Here is a 20,628-nt window from a genome sequence, read left to right as displayed (position 1 = left end):
GCAGGGCAATGTTGCTGGATTACTAGTAATGGAAATGGACATTCTCATGGTTATCTCATTGTGTGTTCAGGCGGGATTATCTCGAGGGACGAGGTTAGCGAGAGTGTAAATAAGCATTGCCAAGATATGCAGGTTTCTAGAATTTAAGACATGGATAAGCTGTGTACAAGTACTCCGTAGCAAAGGAATCAGCCATAAATAACACAAATATGTAATAAGAAAAGGTATTCAAAACAGCCAAAGCTATATTATTACAAGTCAATCATAAATCAATACACCCAACTTCTTTCAGGGCCCGGGCTTACGAAAGGTTCGTAGGTGGGCTAGGCCATGACCGCCGTGCACGGTAATACCCGGTATAGCAAACTGGCATGGTGTAGGACAGTAGTCTGTAGACCTTCGCTGTTCTATCTCGAAGTCTCGGGGGTGGTGAGCCAGTGTTTCGTGGGGAACCGTTGCTTAAGGGTTGGTGAGGTGTATACCGTGAGGCGGGTGGGCCTCGATTGGCGAGCAAGTAGGAGTTCATAAAAGCAATTCAGAGCAAGGCCAGGAGTATGCACCCTGACGTGGCTGCATGCTCAGTCAAAGCGTGCAAATCGTTTCCAGCAAATGGTCGTGGATTACCAGCATCCACAAGCGATTAGATTATCAACAAGATATCAAAATATTTCAACTGTACCCAGACTCCTCTTCAAAACGGTCCTGAACATATCCAAGCATATCACGTCGATCATCGCTTAATCGCGCATATTCCAAAAGCAATCGATAAACGTAGATCTGCATGTCCTCCCGTCTGAGAACCCTCTCAGCCCACGCCTTGCCGTCAAAGGCCATTTTGCGTGCCACAGAGTCATGACCTTTGCGGTCTTTTCCGTCTCCGAAGAAGTACTCCATGATACCGTAGATATCCATGAATGTGGGATCGATGGGGACGAAATGCGCCCAGGGAATTATGCGGGAGTCGTGCCACTCTTTGTAGATGGCGCTTTTGATGGGTAGGGAGGTGGAGCGGAGGAAGCTGCGGTAGCGGCCGCTGAAGGAGTTACCATCGAGATCAAGTAGGTATTTGTAGGCGTATTGTTCCTTCATGGGCATCCCGGGAGTGACGGCGAAGTATGGGTCTGTATAGGGACAGTGCGGGTCACCGTCGCCAGGGGAGCAAAGGAGGTGGACGAAACCGGTGTCGGTGTGATTTTCGAGCAATGCGGGGAGGTTTCCATCCTTTCCGGTAGCGAGGTTGTAGTAGTTATAGTCAGGAAGGAGGAAATCGACGAAATGATGCGTTTGCTCAGCAGCCTCCACGGAGGTCCCGTTCAACATGGAAAGCAAACGATGGCGCTGGAAGCCTGTCCAGGTTTCTTCTTTGTTGCGCCCGCCTGTCGCAGAACCGCGCCAGAGGAAAGAGTCTTTTTTTGCGTCCCAATCGTTACCACCGTGTTCGTTGTCGCCTCCGGAGTACAACTTATTATCGGCCCAGTACATTGCCGGTGGGATGAGAATCTCATTGTTCATCGGGAGTTTGGAGCCTCCGAAGAGCGGGAACGCATCGTGTGTCGTTGACACGGACACGGGCTCGATGAAGGTCCCGTGGAGAGCCTGGAGCTCGGGCCGGATGCACGGATCCATCGTCTGTGTCCAGTTCTTCACGTAACCCTTGTACCCCAAGCGAAGGTAGTTGTCCATCTCCGGCGGCGGATTAGCAAAGTCGATGTGGGGGATAAAGCTGTTGCGCGACGGACTGTCGAGGGCGCAGCCGAGGCGAGTCATCTCCCAGACGCTAGAATCAGCAGGACCGAGAAAGCGCGGTTCGAATCGTTCCTCATCCACTTCGTTCGAGAGACTCATATACTCGCTGACGGTCTTGTCTGTCTCAGTCAGTCCGCGACTGGCTTGTTCCTTGTCGATGAACGAATTGATCGCTCCCCATGGGACCACCATTCGAGATTCATCCATTTGATTGATAGGCATGTCAAGATCCGGAAGGTTCTTCTCTACTGTTTTCACCAAATTAAGCCATGTGTCCGTCCAGACTCCGTCTCCCACGAGCTTCGCTTTGTGATTGCGAACCTCGATGCGCGGTTCGTAGCCTCTAGCCCGTCGACGTACTTCGTGGGGCTCAAGACCCCAAAACGGATTGAGATCATGATGAATCTGGTCGAAAAATTCCTCCACAACTATCGAATCGTGGGACTTGGCGAATTTGAACCATTCTGCGAACCCGGGGGGTGGATGACGTCCACGACGGGAGCGATACTGGTCCGCCGCGGCGGCCAAAGTGTGGGTTTCTTTTTGCAGGAGAGAACGCCAGTGCTCATTTGCGCTGGTGATTAAATCGTTAATCGGGTGGTTTTCCGTTTCATCGATTTCGTAGGGTTCTTCTGTTAGCTGGACATCGGTACTGGCGCTATGGTAGTTAATACTGCGGTTGGAATATAACCGAAGCAAACTGAACGCAAAGAAAAGGGTGGCGACCACAGCCAGAGCGACCCAGCGCACACTAAATAGAGAAAAAGGTCGAATGAGCATCATCGCCAAGTAGCAGCGAAGCGCTGTACGGGGTAGAGCAGAAGAAAGCGAGCGTTAAGAAGTCAACATCAGGGTCCTTCAGGTGTTCTTTTTCCGGGGAGCTTGTGTAACAGGAGAGAACCGACGAGCCATGACTAATCCCTGAATAATCGCTGGTTGAGAGAACGGAATGGTCCCCATGGGCCTGTCAGCGGCTAATTGTAGCCTAAACCAGTCTAAGCGGGACCATTGCGGGGCCCTCGTGCTGTACTAAGTCCGATACGGTTTAGATGATAACCCAAAAATCTCGAATCTGGTTTTCCCGGGTTTCCTAATTAAGTCATTGTACGGAAATGAAGCACTTCACCATAGTTATGAAGTACTTATCAATAAGAAGCCTGTATGCGAGGTTGTTCTCAAACAAGCCATCTAATAATGCTATTGATTCGAATAAGCAATCATGATCCTGCCGCGTGTTGCTGCGCCGCACGAGGTGCCAAGAACGCCAAGCCATTCGCTTCCAGTTGATCCTCATTTGGCTGGACGGATTTTCCCGTAATGTCTTTCTAGGCTCAGGCCTGGATCTATCAGGGAATCTGTATCGCTGATATCGTATTGATGCTTTTATAACGAGTTGGCTAGATATACAATATAGCCCGTTGCGGGCTATCCTATGCAGAAGTAGAACAGAATAATATAATCACAACCAAAGGGTATATAAAAGACAAAGAAAGGAAAATCAATGACAATGCATCGCTAAAAGATCCGGCTAAGACTCGGCTTCACCCACTGCGCTCTCTCGCATTGGTGACTCTCCCGCCATTTTTGCATCTTCTCCAGGTCCCATCCAGCTGTTTGACGATCTTCGGGATTGACCGGCCTCTTGTCTCCCAGCCGCATGGACCGGATAAAGAAGCAATGCCCGGATGAACTATAAGTGTACGAGAGACAGTCTGCATTGCCATGGCAGGCTTTACCGCAAGCCTCGAATGAAGTGTGAGCTGATGACTCGGGGGGTTCTTGCCATCCTCCCCAATCTGCGTTGTCCCAGTCGGGTCGTTGGTCGAATGTTCCCATTCCGGTGTAGTTGAAGAGGTCGGCGTACAACAGGGGGTACTGTATGCGTGTTTCTCGTTAGCAATCACGATGAACACATCCAAAGGGGGTATACCAACCGTCCGATCCCGTCCATTTTCCCATTTTGTTAATCCTTCCATGTCCGCCAACTTTGTCTTATGCATACTGATCACTGGACGGCACCAATGCATCTCGTCGAATGGAATGCTATGAAGAGCATGTGCGTTGAACATGGGCCATAAGCCTGACAACTTCACACCCTTCTCATACAATGCCCAACCAATCACTGTGTCGCCACAGTCAGTGCCCCTGATTATATCCTCATATTGCGCACTCAGCGACGGCTGGATGTATTCTCCATAAGCCCCCGTCTTTCGATAAACGAGTTTCTGCATTGCAGCAGCCGAAATAATAAATCCAGAACCTCCGTACGCGAACCACGTCGTTTCCTCCGCCGTAGGCTTCCCCGGCGATGGAGAACCAAAATACAACGGAACCGTCGGGTCGAATTGATCCAGCAACCGGAAGAGATTATCCCAGACGTAGTAGGTATCAGATTCTAGGAACACGTACCATTTGGCCGTCGGGTTGACATCATATGCCCTTTCCACCATGGGCAGAAATTTCATGCGATCGAGGTTCCAGCCCTGCTGACCGTTGACAGCTTTGGTGTTGCCTTGTTTGAGTGCCAAGTATGCTTCGAGATCGGCTTTATTAGTCCAGACTGATTCCGGTAGGTCCGCGAGGACGTCATGAACGCGATGTCCGTGGAGCTCAGATTCCATATCGGAGACGACAAGGAGGTTCGAAATGCAGCGGGTGACCGTAGATATTTGGGCATCCAGGCGATCCGGCAATTCAGATGCACCGATTTTCAAGACAACTTGAACTTGCGACAGTATATGAGAGGGAAATGAGTCGCATATCTGCTCTTTCTCATTGCTTCCGGAAGAGAACCGCGTCTTGGTCTCCCACCCCCAAAAGTCCGGTCCCTCTTGGGTGGCGACGGCCGCGGCATTGTCATTGAATATAGAGGACGGGCTGAATGAATCGTCCTTGTCGAGTTTATGAAAAAGCGCCGTGCCCACGATAAAGAGCAGGACGGCGTATACCAGGATAGCCGATTTCCACCTGTTAAACATGGCCGCGAGAGGAGATGGTGACCAGGTGCAATGACGGACGTGACGGCATGGTTAACGAAGGATCAGGCTCTGACCCAAAATTGAATGGATCGGGCTATGACCAATAGCATAGGGACGATACCGCCACCATCAAAGCCGCTGTGGCCGGCGTCGACGAATATGATGGATGGATGAGGTGAGACCGGCCCCATAGTGCTCCTATCTCTGTGGTTCGGCTAGCATGGGCCTATTGGCGAAGTGCCTTTGGACCCATACCTGATTTATTAGGGCGGCTACAAGTGCGCGTTCAAATACGAGCAGCCTTAAACCTGATTTAGATCAATTTTTGATGAAAGTCAAGGTGGATTAATAGTTGGTCCGATTACCGAGGCCGACAGACCTCTCATATACGGACACACACACATTCGGTTTAGATAGCCAAGCACTCGTTCCATCACCTTTGGGTCTATAGAGATCAATGTCATCCTCCTTGTGTAATTAAAATTCGTCGCCTACAGCCTCGTGCAGTCCGGATAATCGACTTCCCCGATACGGAGTTTTAACCGCTACATTGGTTTATCCGTTTCATTGGTTATGAGCCCGGGCCTGCCCAAGATATTTGGATATATCAACGCCTAACCCGCGTGTGGCATCCTGGGGGCTCTGTATATCGCTTTACCGCATATATAGACCGATCGATCGATCCCGACTGCGAGCCTCACCCTCGGTTAACTTCCCACGAGATTATCGGCCAGTAATCCGCTCGGCGAAGCCTATTGAGTCATGAGAACGCTACAATGGCACAAGAATCTGATATCACAGAGAATCCCATGCCGCAATCAATGGCGCAGAGGCCTAGCACAGGGCAAGGGAAGAAGGGTAGAAAGCCAACAAAAGAGAATGGAATCAAGATATATCAATTCTCGATTGATAGGCTGAATGAGGAGAACGCTAGGTACTGGTTTCATATGATGGAGGACCAGTTGAAAGCCCAGTTTTGCTGGGAGGCGATTGAGTACTACCATGAGGTAGGAAGGGCAGAATTCAATCTGATTTTAAAAGAAGATGTGGAGTGGTTTAAGGTCAATCAAAAGGCGAAAATGATTATCCAACAAGGCCTTTCACCAGCAACCATTCTAGAGGTAAAAGATCAAGAAACTGCTGGGTTAAAATGGGATTGCCTGAAAGAGATGTTCTTGAAGTCATCAAACACCAGGAAGGCTATGAAGTTGATGAAGATGGCCAGTTGGGCTTGGGATAATTCAAGGATGAATGAGACGGAAGTGTTCCGTGAGATCAATCAACTGGGAGAGGAATTCATTGACATGAATAATAGCGAGATGGTGAATATCAGGGAGCTGGTTGTGATATGGTATCTGCGAGGATTGGGTAGTCAATACGCCACCTTGAGGGATACATTGATGAGCTCAAATGCCACTTTGGATAAGGAATATGTCCTGGGCCGGGTCGAGGATATCGTGCAGATGAGAGGACCCGCAAATGAGAAAGGATCACAAGTTTCCAATAATGGCAAGACCAAGAAGAAAAAGAAGGAGTCAAAATGCTATGTTTGTGGCCGGGGCGGGCATTTCGCGAGGGAATGTCAGAACAAGCATTCAGATGTTGATGATGAGGATCAACAAAAGCCCAAGGGTCGACGAGAAGGTCGACAAGGCAAATCATCGACCAAGCAAAAGGGTAGACTCGCTGGAGAGCAAAGCAGCGAAAATGATGAAGGCAATAGTGGGAAAAATGCAAGTGACTGTGGTTTCCATGTTGTTGAGATGACATCTGATATGGCATCTGATGAGCCCAATGAGGAGGCAAGATCAAGTGAGGATACTGCTGAATGTGCAGATGGCTGCGTGGATGGAAAAAGTAACATGCAAGATGGCCCCATTACTGAGTATAAGGACGAGTGGGCAGACTACATTGTCGAAGGAGCCCACCGAGCAAGGATGGATCCATCAAAATGGTGCTTTGACAGCGGTGCTACGAGCATATGCTCTGGCAATCAAAGCATATTTGAGCAAATTGATGGGACTAGCCGAGGTCATTTGACTATTGCTAGTGGCACCAGAATGCCCATTATGGGACGAGGGACCGTCCAATTCAGCCTACCGAATGGCTCGACAGCCAGATTAGGCAGGGTTATATATGTGCCAGGCCTAGCAGAGAATCTCTTATCATTAGAGGCTCTACATATGGCTGATTTTGAATCCACTGGCTCTAAAAAGGGGTATGTGATCAAGAAGAATAGGAAAGTGGTTGCCCGAGGAAAGCGAGAAGGGTGGACCACATACCTGCATTCAGTCAAGCATGTCAACGCGCTATTCATAGGCCTGAAAGCAGTGAAAAGGCAGCAGTATGCCCGAATGGCCCTGTCTGCAGATGAAGAAATCCGAAAGAAGCAGGAACTCATTCACCGACGCCTAGGCCATGCAGGAAGGAACCGATTCAATGCTTGTGTTGGATATATGGAATTGGATGAGCTGAAACTGGGCAAACAAGACCAGTTGCTCCATGATAACTGTGAGGTGTGTTCCAAAGCCAAGAAGGTAAAAAAGCAAAGTCATGCACCTGTTCCAAGAGCTACAAAACCGCTCCAACATGTGTTCATGGATTTTTGGGGCCCAAATCGCGATGGAATAGGGCCAGAAAGATATTACCTGTCATTGATTGATGATTGTACGCGATATTCATGGATTTTCATCAAGACAGACCGAAGAACTGAAAATGTCATACACACACTGGATGAATGGCTGCATCAAGTTGAAAGGCAGTCAGGGAAGGTGCTATTAGTCATTCGGACTGACAATGTGAGAGAGTTCATTGCCCTAAAACCATGGGCTGGCTCAAAAGGCATTGAATTGGAATTCATTGAGGCTGAAACACCAGTGCAGAATGGCGTGGCAGAGCGATTTAATTGTGTTGTTATTGATATAGCACGTGCTCTATTGATTGACACTGGCATGAGCAGATGTTATTGGAAGTACGCTGTTGTCACGGCTAATTATCTGAGAAATCGGACGATATTGGGAAAGCACAATGGCCAAAAAGATGAGAAGACGCCGTATGAGCTATGGCATGGGCACAGGCCTGATTTGGCCCACCTCCGTGCTTGGGGCTGCCGGGTACTTTTCTACCATAAGGGGGAGAGCAAGTTTGAAGGCAGAGCAATGGAGGGCACTTTCTTATTGTATGGGAAGAGCGACAAGCAGTATTTGGTGCTGCCTAGGGGTGGTAGTGAACTAAAGCTGGTTACTAACCCTGAATTTCAAGAGCGGGAGAATGGATATTTGAGTGAACCTAGTCAGATTGATGTACGAAACATACCGACTAGCCTCCCAACTGGCTCTAATTCGCCTGTCAGACCACCTGCCGAAGCGCCTGCTCAAGAGCCCATTGAAACGCCTTCTTGAGATCCCCGAATGCCTACTGAGGCGCCTGCCCGAGAGCAACCACCAGTTAATGAGTCCTCTCATACCGATGAGCCGATGAACGATATAATGCCAGAACCACCGAAATTGCCAAATAGAGAGAATGGAGAGAAGGAAAGGGATTCCTCTTCATTGAATGGGGGCATGACAGATAAGCCATTAAAACTGTCTGAGGAAGTTCAGTCTAAAGGGGAGACAGAGCAGCAGAGTGCTCCTGAAAGGCATGCAACTGAAGAAGTATGCAAGATTACCCGACCAGAGACTGAAGAAGAGCCTTTGAATGCTGGCACAGAGAGAATGCCAGATAAAACACCTGTACGACGCTCGGAACGCGTCCGCCAACCATCAACAAGGCTAGTGGAGAGCCAGCAAATGGATGGATTGAGTCGCAAGCGCAAAGCTGAAGGGGAGGAATCATCAGATCGTCCAGCTCAGCGCCTGCGAGCTCAGTTGGCAAGGTTAGCAGTAGCTGCGGAGCTATTGCAAATTGATAGAGAATATGAGGTTGCAGAGAAAGCATGTGCCGTACGTGAAAAAGCCGGAATCCGCATACCAAAATCATACAGTGAGGCTGTGAATGATCTGATATATGGCTCAAAGTGGAAAGAAGCAATCCACAAGGAGCTGAGTACCTTGATAAGCTTTGGCACTTGGAGAGTCATATCCCGAAAGAAAGCTGAAGGGACCATTTCGTCAACCAGATGGGTGTTTGATGTGAAGCTAGGCCCAGATGGCCGAATTGAACAATTCAAAGCCAGACTGGTTGCCAGAGGAAATGAGCAATCGGATGATGATTTTGACGAGACATTTGCACCGGTATTTCGACTAGATAGCCTGCGAATTTTGGTGGCTATAGCGGCCCAACTGGGCCTGTTGGCGCATATACTTGATGCGAAGAATGCATTCGCTGGATCTGACCTTGATAAGCCTAATTGCATGGAAATCCCGGAGGGACTGCAGGATTTTGATCCGCCACTTCCTATACACCATTGGAAGAGGATTGACTGGGCCGACGATCATATATGAAGACAACCGGGGCGCCATCCACCTAGCCGATAATCCTGTTGACCACCCGAAGACGAAGCACATAGCTGTTCGCTACCATGCTATTCGGGACCATATAGGCAATGGAGAGATTCGTCTTGAGCATCTGCCTACCGAAAAGATGATCGCCGATGCTCTAACGAAGGCTACCCATCATGATGCCCATACACGATTTCTTTATAGCGTGGGCATGGATTGATTGGGGTGAGGAAGAGAAATTCAACATACAGAAGTTGAAGCGCGCGTCCAACCGCCGCTTATCAAATTGCCAGATTATTATTGCTTTATTAGATAGATTGATATTTGCGGCGATTGTACGAAGGGGAGTGATGAACAAACCCCTCATATACGGACACACACACATTCGGTTTAGATAAAAAAAGCACTCATTCTATCACCTTTGTGTCTATAGAGATCAATGTTATCCTCGTGTAATTAAATTCGTCGCCTACAGCCTCGTGCAGTCCGGATAATCGACTCCCCCGACTTCCCCGATACGGAGTTTTAACCGCTACATTGGTTTATCCGTTTCAATTTTAAAATCAGTATCGACATGATCACCATGTGCTCCGTACAGAGTCATGGACCAGCTTTACCTGCTATCTATGCTCCATATCCAGCGGCGCAGTGTACTCTGAGTACGGCGTATGCCATATACTCCTATACAAGAGCCATCGTGGACCCTATTGCCATTATCAATGACAAGATATCTAGCCATTTAGTACCACTTTCTTAGAATGACAAAAAAATGGAAAGAAAAGAACAAAGATGGCCAAGAAAAGCATCGCCAGTACCACACGTGACCATGATGACTGATCCGCTCACCGCCCGGCAAAACCCTTGAGGTCATGCTGCTTCAAGAATTCAAGCACCGCGAAGAGCTTTAATCCATTATTACTTCCAGTCGCGTCGTCAATTGTCTTTAATTTATATTGCAAGAGCCTGTGGCGACTTCTTACGCTAATTGTGTTTAATTATATTCTATTTGCATGATACCCCAATAGAACACCAGCGCGACTTAGCCATCCACCGCCGCAATGCGATTGACCGTCGAGCTCATCCAGAACTCCATTTCATATATCAACCCTGTCAAGGATCGCGAGCTTGATCTCCGAGGTGCGTTATACACACCGGTCTGAAAGGAACAGATACTACACTTTTGAAATGAGCTGGATTGATATCATTTGTGTGTTTGAGTTGTGTAGGACACAAGATTCCCGCGATTGAAAACTTGGGTATTGCGAAAGTTAGTCTTTTTCCTATTCCTCTCTCTTTTTGAAGCTCCGTATGCTAAGTGTCTAATAGGACCAAGATGCAATCGACTTCACAGATAACTCCATTACCTCCCTCGGAAACTTTCCCTTCTTCCCTCGCCTTCAGACCCTCCTTCTCGCGCGAAATCGGATCAAGCAAATCCAGCCGACGCTGGCGTCGTCGGTTCCCCATCTGACCACGTTGGTCTTGACATCGAACAACCTGACAGAATTGGCGGATTTGGATCCTTTGCGGAATTTGGCGCGGTTAGCACATTTGACCATACTCGACAACCCCGTTACTAGGAAAGAGGTCGGTCTTTCCCCTGATCCTGTGCCAAGGAAGAAAATCTAAGTTATACAGAACTACCGGTATTGGGTTATCTGGAGAATCCCCTCCGTTCGGTTCCTCGACTACCAGAAAGTGAAAGACGTCGAACGTACCAAAGCACAAGAACTCTTTGGCACCGCCAAGGAACCCTCTGATCTTGCATCTAAGATCATGGGCATCAAATCTCGCACTTTCGACCTGCCCTCGGGAGGCGCTGCAGACGAAGCACAAGGAGACAAGGCCGTCCGGGTTAAGTTGACCGACGCGGAACGGAAGCGAGTCGAGAAGATGATTCGGGAGGCAAAGAGTTTACAGGAGATTACACGATTGGAGAAGGAGCTGAACGAGGGCCGGATACCCGGAGGGGCTTTGGATATGGCAGAGGCGGAGGATGCGGACAAGATGCAAACATGATGCGGTCTTGTCTTTGTTCTGTTTCTTTCTAATTGCACATTTGAGTCGTTATTTGGGCTGTCTGGTTCTCGTGGCATATTATCGCGTCATCTGTAATATCTCTTGCTTTTATTAGGGATTACTCGGAGTAGTGACAAAAGCTTTAAGGCATTTACAGTGTCTTCATGTGCAAAGAAACCTATACTGAATCAAACTGTTATCGTCACTATGCTGAAGTCTACAAAGACCATCTTCATTGACCGTAGAGCATACATTTACATCTAATGGCCTATTAAAGGCGCGCTCAAGGACAAAACAAGAGTCATCTAGCCTGCCATCTCAAAACGGAAATGCACTAAGGCCCACCATCGCGTCCCCACACGACATCACGTATTTTGATATCATCTCAGCTTCGCCATGTCTTATCTCAATCGCAGCTTTACAACGGCTAATCATATTAACAATCCACAATCGCAGACACAGTGACTTCCAGAAATCTAACCAGGAGGACAGCTCTTCTCGCGCATCACCTCCCCGCTCTCACTCTCATCACAGGCACACCCCGCCGCACCTCAACCATGACCACGCCAGAACCCCCGAAAGCTCCCTGGCAAGATCTCTTGAACGACCACCTTTCCCAGAGCTCTTCCTCTGAATTTACACTCGCAACAGCCGCATACGATGCAACGAAGAAACGCCATGTCCCGCGAGCCCGCGTGTGCGGATTCCGCGGCTTCTTCCCAAACCCGCAACTCCACCCAAGCGCCGTCGACGCACTGAAGACACAAGGTGACGGAATAAATCCAGATGTATACGAGAGTGACATGTTCTCGTTTACGACGGACGTGCGAATGGAGAAGACAGGGCATATTCAGCCGGGGTCGTCGGGGTCGGATGCGGGGAATGAGGTTGAGATGGTGTTTTGGTTGAAGGACGTGGAGAGTCAGTGGAGGATTAAGGGCATTGCGTTTGTTATTGGGGATCAGGATGGTGGGGGTGTTGAGGATAAGGCGAGGGAGGGGATTCAGAAGGGTTTGAGGGTTCGTTCGGAGGATGGTCGCGGGGAATGGACTTGGGAGAGGCAGGTCACGACGTATTTTGCGAATCATACGCCTATTCTACGAGGTTTGTCTTCTGCTCTCTCGTTTAATATTGATGAAGTTGCTGACACTACCTAACAGGTTCATTCAAGTGTCCTCCACCTGGTCAGCCCAAATCCCAGGTCCCCGAAGATCTGTCTCTTAAACCTGGACAGGAAGTGGAAGGTCTCCATGATCCTGCTGCCAGGAAGAACTTTCGGGTGGTGGTCGTTCGTCCACAAGAGGTTGAGTGGCTGGATTTATCGGATTATAAGAACCCGGCACGCTGGACGTGGACTTTGACTGAGGACGGTAAACAACCGGGGCGATGGGAAGAGGCTGAACTGTGGCCGTGAAAGGCGCTTGTGAATAGCTAATTTTGCTGCTTTGTGTCTCCATTACTGTCTTTATTGTGGCGGTTTCCATTCACTGGACAAAGGTGCATTGTGTGGACATGATTCTTTGTTAGGGCTTAACAAAGAAAATATTTTACAGAATTGCAAAATAGGACTAGAGTAAGTGCTATCTTGCAATCCATTAATTGCATCATGTCCTTGGTATTCTTGTACTGGCAGGAGTAGCATTATTCATCCTGTTATCCATTCATCAACAAAGCTTTATGGGGAATGAACTCGTCAATGAACCCCAGATTCGACAAACAAGACAATAAAGACCAGTTAATCCATTCATCCATTCATTCACAAGCAATCCTGCTCATTTTTTCCTGTTTGACCATTTGATCGTTGCAGTATTTATTCTCTTGTTCGTCTCCCCTCTACTCTCCCCCAATCTCGTCTTGCAATTATTCTTGCTTCTGACTACACCCACCATCACCATTCCCCTCTTCTCTTTCAATTGCAGATCCAACACCGATTCATCTCTTCAAGATGAATCCAAGCGACAACCTCCAACCTCAAACCTGCAAGAACTGCCCAGAACCAGTCACAGAGGGCTCCATTGGCATCACATCCGGCATGTGTGTCTCTTGCAGTGCTAACCATGGAGAGCCTCAGCAGCAAATTCCATCGTCGCATGAAGATTCCTCAGAAGAAACCATTGAACTAGAGACCAATTCGCCTCAGTCTGGTACTGGGCAGGTCACTGGTGCTGATGTCGACAAAAGCTCTGAAGAGAGCAAAAATGACGAGACCAAAGACGCCGATGATAGCAAGGGGACCATCAACACTGGCACTACTACCCCCGCTGAAGAGGAGAGTCCACCCTCTAATGGCCACAAGGTATGCTCCCCCTGCCCTCCTGATACCATCGTGAAATCAACTAACAACCCCAGTGCCGTCGTCCAGCCTCCTCCAAAAACAGCGACGCTCTTAAATTAACCCCCGCCTGTGCCAGTTGCAAAAAAGCCAAAGTCCGCTGCACGCATCGCCGCGTCCTTGGTGAAGACGGCACTATCTCCGCCGATGACCAAACACCCCCTCGACCGCAAAAGAAAACCGTCCGACTCCACCTGAACAACCCAGCCACAACAGAGGGGACGCCAGAAGCTGACCCCAATGCCCCGCGACAGACCCGCGGTGGTTTCCAAAAGCGCAAGGTCGCGGAAACGGAGGAGAATGATAGCCAGGATATCTTCGAGTTACCTGGTAATGGCACGCGCGAGGAATCGCAGCCTCCAGGCCAGAAACGAGCACGACGCAGACGCAATGCTAGGGACAATAACGAGGATGCTATTGAGGGGACGGGTAATTCCTCTGATGCCGCGCAAGCTACTATTGAAGATCCTGCTTCTGCTGCTACTAGCGGTATTGCCGGAACTGGCGTGTTTCGGATTACCAGGCCCCCTTTCCCAGCTGGTAACCTCCAAGGCTCGACGGTGCTAGCTCGACATGTGGTTCTCAGCCGTGAGCTACAGCAGAAGATCGATGATTGCCATGCGAAGTGGTCAGCGGCGATGGAGGGCTTGCAGGGGGCGAAGCGGGCGCTGGATACATGGGTTGATGTGTGGACGAGGGGGGAATAACTATATACCAAGGTCAGAGGTGTGTTCCTTATAGGTTCAATTTCTACATGGGGTATTACTGGCTTTGAAGAAGGGATTTCGATAGAGAATGATTCGGTGGATCTTGGTTATGGCTAGATGTAGATAAAGGGTTATCCACGTTACATATTTTCGAACATAGTACTATATTTGCGGCACGGTGTGGAATATGAATCTTTCGACTTCATGAGAAAGAGGTGCTGGCGTTATTGTAATTGGGGCTGGTGTCCGTCAACATACTGAACGATTGAAGCTGGCCACAAATTGATAGGTGCCAGATAGTTTATATTACCATGGAACGACTCATGGCTCGGATCGATCCGAGAGTATCTACAATCCGAAGATCACCAGCACCAAACTCAGCCGACATCGTTCCAAACCGAATTCATTTTCTGGTCACGACTATACTCCATGGTCATACCCATCTTCTATTCTCACCAACTAAAGTCGCCACCCCCCAATTATCAACGGCGTTCGCAAACCGCAAACAGGATGTTAATATGGCCAAATTGAGGCTTCACTCAAGAGATTACAGGGTATCAATATCCAAGCACAGACAATGCCTAGCCTCACCCTCCGGCAAAACGGCATCTCCATCCGTCTCTTCCGGCCTTCGACGACAGGAGGGAAGTTGTCCCAGATGTCAAAGAAGGTGCTTTGTCTGCAGCGCAGCAGCTACACATCTGGGCGAATGCCATATTGTGGCTTCATCAGCGCTGGTGCCGTTTGAACACCAGCTTAATCTAAACGAAAAACCGGTAGAAAAGCTCGACGATAAGGCGTATCTGGACGGAACTATCAGGTTCAGTCACGCTCCACCGATCTTGACTGCCGAGAAAAGTCCGTTGTAGCCTGACCATACCTCGGGAAACCGGTTCGCGGTCGCGCTATTGTTCGTGTTTGTCAGAATTGTGAGAAACTGTGGACTCATATAGCCTTGCTTCCGAGGATTCAGCTCTAGTGTTGTTCGGAGAGTATCTAGTGGGCGAGGCTTCCGAGGAAGCAACTCTCATCGTCGTGCCGCTGTCAGCTGACTACCTCGGGTTCAACTACATCGACGGCATTGTGTCGTATAGTAGCATAGTGGCCGTAATGTGTAATTCGCAGATCGTCGAGCTGGGTTATCAAGATTTAGATTATGGGCACTGCCGCTCAACCAGGCAAGAATGTAAACGGGTGGCACAGTTCCAATTCCCATGGATGCTCGTTGGTTCTAGGGACTGGCTCTGCGTTGTTCAATATTAGTACGGAAACTGGCATGACCCTTCAACTGCTTCCTTATCGCTTAGTATACCACTGTGCTGTAGGGCGCAGCTGATGGTGTGATGACAGAATAAGACCAGGTCTGGTCAAACAGGATGTGGAGATCAGACGGTTATGACGGCTGCGGCTGTTGGATGGATTATGGAATGTTATTGGAAAGAATACTGCATCTTCGAAGCCGTTAAAAGTGGAGACGACGTCAGCGTTCGGTTTGGTAATTTCGTGGCAGATATCGTATAGTCCGTAGAGCAGTGATGGTCGTTTGTGTGCTCTCTATACAAGTAGTACTCCCTACCCTGGATATAGCAGCTCCTTCGTACTTTGTATAAAAACCATTAACTGTCATTTCGCAGCATCAGCCATAGCCGCGGAGTCTTTACCAGAACAAGTAAAACAACCAACCACCCATGTCCGTCCTGAGCCTCAACATGTCACTCTCGCAGCAAGAATACACCATACACGTACTTTGAATCCGCCAACATGCAGGCTTAAAAATTGTCACGAGGGCCGAGCCTTCGATCATCTCCCGAACGTCGTCACCGCAAATCTACGGGGCTAGGTCCATTGGCCAGACTTGGTAATGATCCTGTTGATGTTGACACATGTTCTGCGGCGCAGACGGGTTGATGAGGGAAGGAAGGCCCGAAGGGGATGCAGGAAGGATGAGGGGTAATGTTGATTGACAAAGGCGACTGTACAAACCGTCTTGACAAGGCTGTGTTTACTCTCATTCGTAAAGAGTACTCATCCTGCTCGTAAACATGTTTGTAGTTGGCGCTGCTGAGCAACGTATGGAGTAAACCGTATGATAATTTAAACTCACGACCGCTAGACTGTGGGGGGTGTCAGTCACATGGGAATCACATGAGTGGATAATGTCTAACTGACAGAACTCCGTAACTAACCTGTTTACTCAATCTTTAGATCCAGTCTTAATTAAAAATCGGCGCTGTTCGGCCTAAACGGATTTGTCCGGTCGTAGTAGGAATGGCATACAGACTGACCGGGACTGGGATTAGCTTCCTGTAACGGGCGTGCATGACAGATTCCTCGTGCATTCTTGTCTATCTTCTTTGTTAGGATAACTATAATGTTGAGCTTAATTTCATCATTGATAGCTTATATTTTTGAATGAAGGAGTAGCACTCGGGGAAAGCTCGCCGTATTATGCGTATCTTTCAAGGAGCCCTTGCCAAGCCCTGCGGGTGGAGATGCCGGGCGGGTTTCCGCCCGGCGATCGACCCACCTGGCCATGTGCGTGGTATTTATTGTATTATATTACCACCATGTCATTCTCATTTTTCATGACTTGACTGCTGCATGCTAAACATAGAGTCGAGTATATACTATTAGGCTATAGGTTGACAGTGACCTATAAGGTAAGTAAGCATCTTATATTGACAGCAACACTCAAATCCAAAGTCTAACTCTATCCAACCGTTATCTGTCAATGGTCATGCTTCACAGTGTTCATGATCTTCATTGGTGACGTACTTTTCTGTACAGGTACTTGTACTTAATGAAGTGCCAGCGCATTTACGGAGCACATACGCATAATGAGCTTGTTTGTAAAAGAATTTGATAAGATCAAAACTCCGCGCTCTGTATACAAACTTGTGCTGTACATGTAGTACGAGGGTTTTCACACCGCTTGTTCAACATCTTTTCTACTACTACGGAGTATGCTAACAGCCGAAATGTCTACCAGTGAGATACTCGACAGAAAATGCTACGATGCAAGACAGTCTGGCTGCGACATTAATAGGATTACTCTGTAAGTACAAGTACATGCAGACAACCTGCAAGTGAACGCACGCTACAACCAATGAGATGCAAGTGACTCAACTGCATATCGGAAATGAGTCGGGAATACTTTTCATTGGGCATGGTTGGTAACAATCTCGGTAATGATACGGTATAGCGTGCATCGGGGACCATTCGGGCTTCTGTTGGCGCTGGACTCCGTTCCTTTTTTCTCCTCTCCGGCTCCATTTTTGTCTTTTTTTTTTTTCCCTGTCACTTTCTTCTTCTCTTTTAATGATTTTGTGAACTTCATCTGTCCATGTCAACTTTGGGATTTCTCTTTTGTTCTTGTTGTTTGATTCCAAATTCGAATACTCCTTATTATTTGGCAAACCCTCTGACAATCCCGGTTTCAAGCTCGCTGTTCTCTCCACTTTCCCCCATGGAGATCAATTAGAGCCCGAAACGCCGCCACAGTACACACCATCTCCCTTTCATAACGACTCACGACGGCACGACTCGATTCTTTTCAACCCATTGAACCACTATTATAGACCTTATTTGCCTTGCATTTTATCTTCTACTTGACTGGACCGGTTTCTTGAATCCTCGCCCTATTCTCCAATCCCGAGTACGCCTGCGATGCCCGCCGGTCCCATGGATGCCCTCGGGGCTTTCTCCTACTTGTCCGATAACCTACCAACCTGGATCACTCGTGTTACCGACCTGGCTGCACACACCGCTGCCAAAAACGCCGAATATGCAGAAGCTTATAAGAAACACGCGACAACAGCAGGCAAGCCTAGACGCCGGCGCAAGAACAGCTCTGTTTGCTCTATCCACACAGAAGATATATTCCCATCGACTCAGATTCCCGACACTCCTACCACCGGTGCTGCAGACCAGAATCAAGATCCGGCTGCCAATGACTCTTGCGCACAGAATGAGTCTAACGAGAACTCCCGAAAGAGAAGGACGGACGATGATGCCGCCGCGAGCTTCGAGGATCCAACGGCATCTCTCGTCAGTACTAGGCACAACCTTATCATCAACTATGACGGTCATACGCAGAAGATTTTGGAGGATATGGTTCGGAATATCGTGACGGCCAGAAACAACATCCGACGAGGGCGAATGTCTCAGCTTCCACGTATGGGCTTCCGACAAGGTATGCCTTCTATGCCCGGCCGCGGTCCGCCAGACGCAGTATTGTCCAGCATTCGCAGTGCACGGAATCGAGGGCCTCCGGGGCCGCAGAAGGAGACCGCTGCATTCGATCTTGCCGACAAGCAACTGGAAGTGGCTCACGGTTTGTGTGAGTCGGCTGCCTACCAGTTCCTCCGTTCGGGGGACTGCAAATCGGAACTGAGTAGCGTGGATGAGAAGTTCAAGATGCTGCTTGATATGTCTAGCGTTGAAGTGCGACGACTGAAGGAACAAGAACGGCCACCACCAGAACCGGAGAAGGAGGAAACAACGATAGAACCCCAGTTATCAACCTCTATATCCGCGATTGAGCCGAATGAGAAGCTCAAACCCGCCTCACCAAACGGGGCTGCGACCGGGGCTATCGAAGTCGATGATGACACTTCGGCATCTTTGGAAGCAATTGACTTGAAGGCATTCCGGGCCAACCGTATGGCCCGCATGGGGCGTGCACCAGCGTGATTCTCCTGATATCCTGTCGTTGTCTTCCTGTGATGTTATTGAGCGAGCGATTTTGCGTTTACCACGTGGTTATCCAGAAGCCATGAAATCTACGATTATTCCTTCTGTCAATTCCGACTATCACCATCGGACCTATTTTCGATATATCTTCGATATTTCTTTTTTACCATTGGCATTATTTGTTTACTTTTACTGAAGCATAGTGTTGGCATGGGCGGCGTTCTCTATTATCATGAAATTACATACCAACATCTACCAACAATCAGAGTATATATCCCATCCTCTACATACTTCTACAAGTAATATCCTCAACTAAACTCACCTCCCTAAATCAACTGACATTGACTCGTACCAACCTGTACACAACCCAAAACAGCAACCCACCGTGGGTCCCACCGTATCAAAAAGGTTACCTGCGGAATACCGGCCCCGCTGTAATCCCCGTAATCCCCGTCCTCCATTAGTTAATAAAAATTACCACTAGCCCTCGGCCGTCCGGAAGCGGATCCTTTCCGATCGGACGCTAATGTACACCATGTGGGGTGGTTTTTCTGTGTTTCGTATATTGTTCTGTTTTAGGCAAAATCTGTTGTTGCGCCGTTTAAGGCCGAGGATGCTAATGTTAATATAAGGGTGAGCGTGGAGGGTTGGAGATATTTCCCGGGGATTGGCGGTGTTTAATTGTGCTTGTAGGTGGGTTTGGTTGACTGTACAGAGTACGGACGGAGTATCTACGGAGTAATAATGGGTGTCGGGGTTCAAAGATGACAGCGATCTCCACTACGGAGGGGATTCGCAACGGTTGTATAGTTGTCCATGCATTTTTCTCCGCTTTACTCCGTGGGAGAGAGCAGGCCGTTGGTTATTCTCCTTGATTAAGTAGTAGTAGTAGTAGTAGTAGTAGTGTGTGTGTGTGTGTGTGTGTGTGTGTGTGTATGTATCTATTTAACGTTGGGGGGGGAGGCGCGGGTTTTTTCACGGAAAGACCCTGGTCCCGGATCGGGACATACGACGGGCAGATCGGAACTGCCTGGCATCTAGCTAAGCTACCATCTGACTGGACGGAGCTGAGGAGTTGATATCAGATCAAAAGAAGCAAAGAGATCTTGATCTACACTACCCTCCATGGTATAAGGCTGATTTCTCACAGCCTCGTCATTAAAACTGCAAATGGAGAACTTTCAAAAAGGCCAAAATGCCAAAATTGTAGGAAATATTCTGCGGTTAGTTATTGCACTTGTTGAAGATGGATCCCAACCAGCAAGTTGAGGAAACACGCCCAAACTCGCCAGCCTTGATTGTAGACTCCCATAACAGCTTCAGCCAAAATGAAGGCCACAATCCAAAAACATACATCGTTACCGATGAATCCTCAGGGTGAGACAATCTCCGAATTTCAGCGCAAACCATATTTATCCGCTGCAGTCGACAAGACCAATGCACCCTGGATTCCGATTGGTTTCTCTGGAAGATATTGGCAATGTTCCTATCCACTGGCCTATTGGTCGCTGGTTGAGAGACAGATGGGGGAAATGAACCTGGATTTTCGTGCGGTCACTCGCGTAGGCGTCAAGTTGACAGTCTTGGTGGGCAAGTCACTTGTGGACCTGGATTTCAGATGTCGCGATGTTTACCATGGTATATTGTTGTAAGAAGGAAGTAAAAGAGATCTGGGGGATGGACAGGTTTATATACACTACTACCTTGTCAAC

The 20,628-nt window shown here is 48.6% G+C and overlaps 8 protein-coding genes across 8 annotated transcripts; 5 read left to right on the top strand and 3 right to left on the bottom strand.

Annotated features, from left to right (window-relative positions):
- Positions 1-669: 669 nt before the first annotated feature.
- On the bottom strand, positions 670-2,593 carry ASPGLDRAFT_77541 (uncharacterized protein; the record flags this gene model as incomplete). Its single annotated transcript, XM_022549904.1, has 2 exons — positions 2,438-2,593; positions 670-2,320 (listed from the first exon to the last, which is right to left on the bottom strand). Exons 1-2 carry the CDS (start codon positions 2,527-2,529, stop codon positions 670-672), a joined length of 1,743 nt encoding a protein of 580 aa, XP_022396180.1. The 5' UTR covers positions 2,530-2,593.
- A 508-nt stretch (positions 2,594-3,101) lies between these two features.
- On the bottom strand, positions 3,102-4,960 carry ASPGLDRAFT_52524 (uncharacterized protein). The gene is made up of 2 exons (XM_022547777.1): positions 3,681-4,960; positions 3,102-3,621 (listed from the first exon to the last, which is right to left on the bottom strand). Exons 1-2 carry the CDS (start codon positions 4,722-4,724, stop codon positions 3,262-3,264), a joined length of 1,404 nt encoding a protein of 467 aa, XP_022396179.1. The 5' UTR covers positions 4,725-4,960; the 3' UTR covers positions 3,102-3,261.
- A 3,397-nt stretch (positions 4,961-8,357) lies between these two features.
- Positions 8,358-9,645, bottom strand: ASPGLDRAFT_1038245 (uncharacterized protein). The gene is made up of 2 exons (XM_022539454.1): positions 9,416-9,645; positions 8,358-9,056 (listed from the first exon to the last, which is right to left on the bottom strand). Exons 1-2 carry the CDS (start codon positions 9,549-9,551, stop codon positions 8,590-8,592), a joined length of 603 nt encoding a protein of 200 aa, XP_022396178.1. The 5' UTR covers positions 9,552-9,645; the 3' UTR covers positions 8,358-8,589.
- Positions 9,646-10,090: 445 nt separating this feature from the next.
- On the top strand, positions 10,091-11,391 carry lea1 (U2 snRNP complex subunit LEA1). The gene is made up of 4 exons (XM_022547776.1): positions 10,091-10,303; positions 10,393-10,433; positions 10,493-10,753; positions 10,805-11,391. Exons 1-4 carry the CDS (start codon positions 10,225-10,227, stop codon positions 11,183-11,185), a joined length of 762 nt encoding a protein of 253 aa, XP_022396177.1. The 5' UTR covers positions 10,091-10,224; the 3' UTR covers positions 11,186-11,391.
- A 351-nt stretch (positions 11,392-11,742) lies between these two features.
- ASPGLDRAFT_29744 (uncharacterized protein) lies at positions 11,743-12,599 on the top strand (the record flags this gene model as incomplete). The annotated part of the gene is made up of 2 exons (XM_022543883.1): positions 11,743-12,289; positions 12,346-12,599. 2 exons carry the CDS (start codon positions 11,743-11,745, stop codon positions 12,597-12,599), a joined length of 801 nt encoding a protein of 266 aa, XP_022396176.1.
- A 531-nt stretch (positions 12,600-13,130) lies between these two features.
- ASPGLDRAFT_85752 (uncharacterized protein) lies at positions 13,131-14,408 on the top strand (the record flags this gene model as incomplete). The annotated part of the gene is made up of 2 exons (XM_022550347.1): positions 13,131-13,481; positions 13,535-14,408. The coding sequence occupies 2 exons, from the start codon at positions 13,131-13,133 to the stop codon at positions 14,222-14,224; spliced, it is 1,041 nt and encodes a 346-aa protein (XP_022396175.1). The 3' UTR covers positions 14,225-14,408.
- A 60-nt stretch (positions 14,409-14,468) lies between these two features.
- Positions 14,469-15,237, top strand: ASPGLDRAFT_1038075 (uncharacterized protein). Its single transcript, XM_022539453.1, has one exon. The coding sequence runs from the start codon at positions 14,536-14,538 to the stop codon at positions 15,091-15,093; it is 558 nt and encodes a 185-aa protein (XP_022396174.1). The 5' UTR covers positions 14,469-14,535; the 3' UTR covers positions 15,094-15,237.
- Positions 15,238-17,541: 2,304 nt separating this feature from the next.
- ASPGLDRAFT_52517 (uncharacterized protein) lies at positions 17,542-19,200 on the top strand. The gene has a single exon (XM_022547775.1). It carries the CDS (start codon positions 17,891-17,893, stop codon positions 18,914-18,916), a length of 1,026 nt encoding a protein of 341 aa, XP_022396173.1. The 5' UTR covers positions 17,542-17,890; the 3' UTR covers positions 18,917-19,200.
- The last annotated feature ends 1,428 nt before the right edge of the window (positions 19,201-20,628 follow it).

Source organism: Aspergillus glaucus (genome assembly GCF_001890805.1).
Source record: "Aspergillus glaucus CBS 516.65 unplaced genomic scaffold ASPGLscaffold_30, whole genome shotgun sequence".
In the NCBI taxonomy this organism is placed as follows: domain Eukaryota; kingdom Fungi; phylum Ascomycota; class Eurotiomycetes; order Eurotiales; family Aspergillaceae; genus Aspergillus; species Aspergillus glaucus.
The sequence above is the reverse complement of the archived record's forward strand: the minus strand, read 5'-3'. Positions and strand labels throughout refer to the sequence as shown.